At 31.6% G+C, this 3,108-nt stretch overlaps 1 protein-coding gene across 1 annotated transcript in view; it reads left to right on the top strand.

Annotated features, from left to right (window-relative positions):
• LOC107750472 (adhesion G protein-coupled receptor L3-like) overlaps positions 1 to 3,108 on the top strand; it is a 74,619-nt gene that overhangs the window by 67,854 nt on the left and 3,657 nt on the right. The window contains exon 18 of the mRNA XM_016565839.1: positions 1,925 to 2,050. Within this exon, the coding sequence (XP_016421325.1) occupies positions 1,925 to 2,050 (126 nt within the window). The remainder of the gene's footprint in view (positions 1 to 1,924; positions 2,051 to 3,108) is intronic.

Raw genomic sequence — 3,108 nt, 5'->3', positions numbered from 1 at the left:
CAATTCTGACTTTTTTCTCGCAATTGCGAGTTTATATCTCACAATTCTCAGAAAAAAAGTCAGAATTGCGAGATATAAACTAGCAATTGCGAGAAAAAAGTCAGAATTGCGAGTTTTTATCTCACAATTGTGACTTTATAACTCGTAATTGCGAGTTTATATCTCACAATTCTGTGAAAAAAAGTCAGAATTGCGAGAAAAAAAGTCAGAATTGCAAGTTTGTATCACGCAATTCTCAGAAAAAAAGTCAGAATTGCGAGATATAAACTCGCAATTACCTTTTTTTTATTTTTTATTCAGTGGCAGAAACGGGCTTCCATAAATTACACTGTAACAAGGACACCTTAAAAAAAAGTGTAACCGAAAAATATTGTACCTTAAAAACAGAGATTGTTTCTTCAACTATGGGCACTTATTTGTTCAGTGGAGCATTTTAACATTACAAAAAGTTGAAACAGATTTCAGCATTTTGTTATTTTATTATATGAAGGTTTTTACCAGGCCTTTAATATTTATTTTTGCTATTTAAATGCCTTTAAAGTATAACATTTTATATATTTTTAACCCTTGTCCTTGAGCCAGACTTTTAATCTCAATTAATTAGTATTAGATACATCCCATAAAAATATGAGTCCCTGCATTTTAAAAACTATGAAAATCTAAGCAAAGAATTGTATAAAGATAAACCAAGGACACAAAATAGTCAATGAAGTACTTTTAGTGTGCGTCGTTTACAGTCAAGCTGTCATTTTGTTGTTTTGAAAAAAAAAAAGACACAATCTTTGTGTGTGTGTGTGTTTAGGATATATAAAATCTTATCAGAAGAAATGAGTCAGCTGGTTTATTGCAGAAAGGTTGAAAATGTCATTTCCATCAGTTATTCACACCACAGATATTGCTATTAAACAATACACGGTCACACTTTATTTTAAAGTCCAATTCACATTAACTAACTATTTACTATGTATTTGCCTTAATAAACTCCTAATTAGCTGCTTATTAATAGTTAGTAAGGTAGTTGTTAAATTTAGGTATGGGGTCAGATTAAGGGATCTAAAATATGCTCATGCAGAATAAGACATTAATATGTGCTTTATAAGTACTAATAAACAGCCTATAAGCTAGTAATATGCATGCTAATAATCAACTAGTTAATAGTGAGAACTGGTCCCTAAACTAAAGTGTTACCCAATACACATTTGTAAATGTTCAGGACTTTCAGAAAAACTACAGTATTCTCTTGACACATGTATGTCCACTGTTGGACGTTAGTAGACAAATGACAAACTAGTAGGAGTGTGAAAAGAGTTTTACCAGAGTTCCCAAGGCCAAAAGTGCTCATAGATAATAGTACGAGTGTGTGCTTGAGAAAGAGCAAAAAAAAAAAAAGGAACTGCAGAGGAATCTGGAAGGCAACAGGAAAGCCCTCCGACTTTGTGACCCTGGAGTCCGAATGGATCAGACATCTGTGCATGTGCTCATGTCCTGCTCATTCTCAAACCCTGCCTGCCTCTGTTATGTCCAAAAACGCTAATATGATTTGCTCCTCCGAGCTCCTTTGTCATCTCCGTCCTGTGTAAACAAGAATGTGAGCTTTTAGAAGTCTTCCAGCGCCCAATCAAGTCACACTGGCAGGACAAAATGTCAAACATCAACATCTGTCCAACATAAACATCATCTATGCTGAGCTCTGTACTGACATTACACTCCACATGGGAGGTTTTACATTCCTGTCCACTGCGACTGCTGATGTTTAAAGCTGTTTAAACACAAGTTTGCCTGAATCATTCTAACTGTTTATTGTACATCTTTTTTCTGTCTCTTTGTTGCTCCTTCCTTCTGTTTTTTCTCTCAACTTCCTGCCTCCATATCTGTCTCTCTTCCTCTCTCCCTTTCTTTCTGTCTCTGTTTGTGGGTGTTGTAGGTACCATGGCTAACCATCTCATCTCCAATGCTTTGTTACGTCCTCATGGCACTAATCCTTATAACACACTGCTGGGAGAGTCTGCTGTGTACAATAACCCTACTGCCAACATGTTCAACACGCAAGGTTTGCCTCTCACATACACATTCACAAACTTTAGCACTTTTTGGATGGTAATTGTCTCTCGGGGTGACAACTGTAAAGGAAAACATACATGACGAGTCCTTGGAAAAAAAAAATTTATTCAAAAATGAACATTTTGTCATTTCCATCTTTTATTCAAAACTGCATGACTTTAGCCTTTTGTTTATATAACTGCTGTAAGTTTTTAATATTATTTTTATTATTATTAGATCTTTTAGATTTATATACATTTTTATAAATATAAATTTTATGTAAATGCATATTTATTTAAACATCTTACACACAAACATATGGGGTATTTCCAGAATCATAAATTCTAATAATCAGTGTTTAAAATGGCACCTATTAAAAAATTTATTTAATTGACATATAATTTTAATATATTTCACAAAAGAATTGTTATTTTTGTATGTTTTATAAAAATTTTACAAGTTAACTTTTATTTTCAAAAACCCCTTAATTAGCTATAATCCTCTCATTTAATTTTGATTTGAGCTAGTGGAAAACAGTGTGGTAGTGGTTATGGTATTTTACTGTATAAAAAATGTAAATCTATTAAAAAAAGGTCTTTTCATTAAAATCTCGAAAATTTTTATTTTTCTATTGTACATATCAGGCAATAAATAGGCCTAATTAATCAAATTTCAAAAAAATTGTGTTATTGATAATGATTATACAGATAATAATTAGTGATTATTGAAAAAGGATATTTTGCCACGTGTGTTGGACTGTTAAAATTGTTCTATTGTGTATTTTATTTCTTTGAATTGCAATTTAGTAAATTTCCAATTCAACTTCCAGTTCAATTATTTTCAATTTCTGACTAATGAATTTAAAGGGACCCAAATAATGATATATAAACTGTTTGTTCACCAGTGTCTAAAAAAATACAAGTTGATTTATTTTACAGTAAAATATATAGTGACATGTATACTTTAAGCATTGAGTATTACATTATCTAATGTTTCTTGAAATACTCGATGTGTTGAATGTATTAGAGTACATCTGAATGGGTTATTCATATTAAAATTTTTTTTTTT

This window comes from Sinocyclocheilus rhinocerous, unplaced genomic scaffold, assembly GCF_001515625.1.
Source record: "Sinocyclocheilus rhinocerous isolate Xijiao unplaced genomic scaffold, SAMN03320098_v1.1 scaffold1, whole genome shotgun sequence".
In the NCBI taxonomy this organism is placed as follows: Eukaryota; Metazoa; Chordata; class Actinopteri; order Cypriniformes; family Cyprinidae; genus Sinocyclocheilus; species Sinocyclocheilus rhinocerous.
Note: the sequence above shows the minus strand (reverse complement) of the source record. Positions and strands in the feature narration are given on the sequence as shown.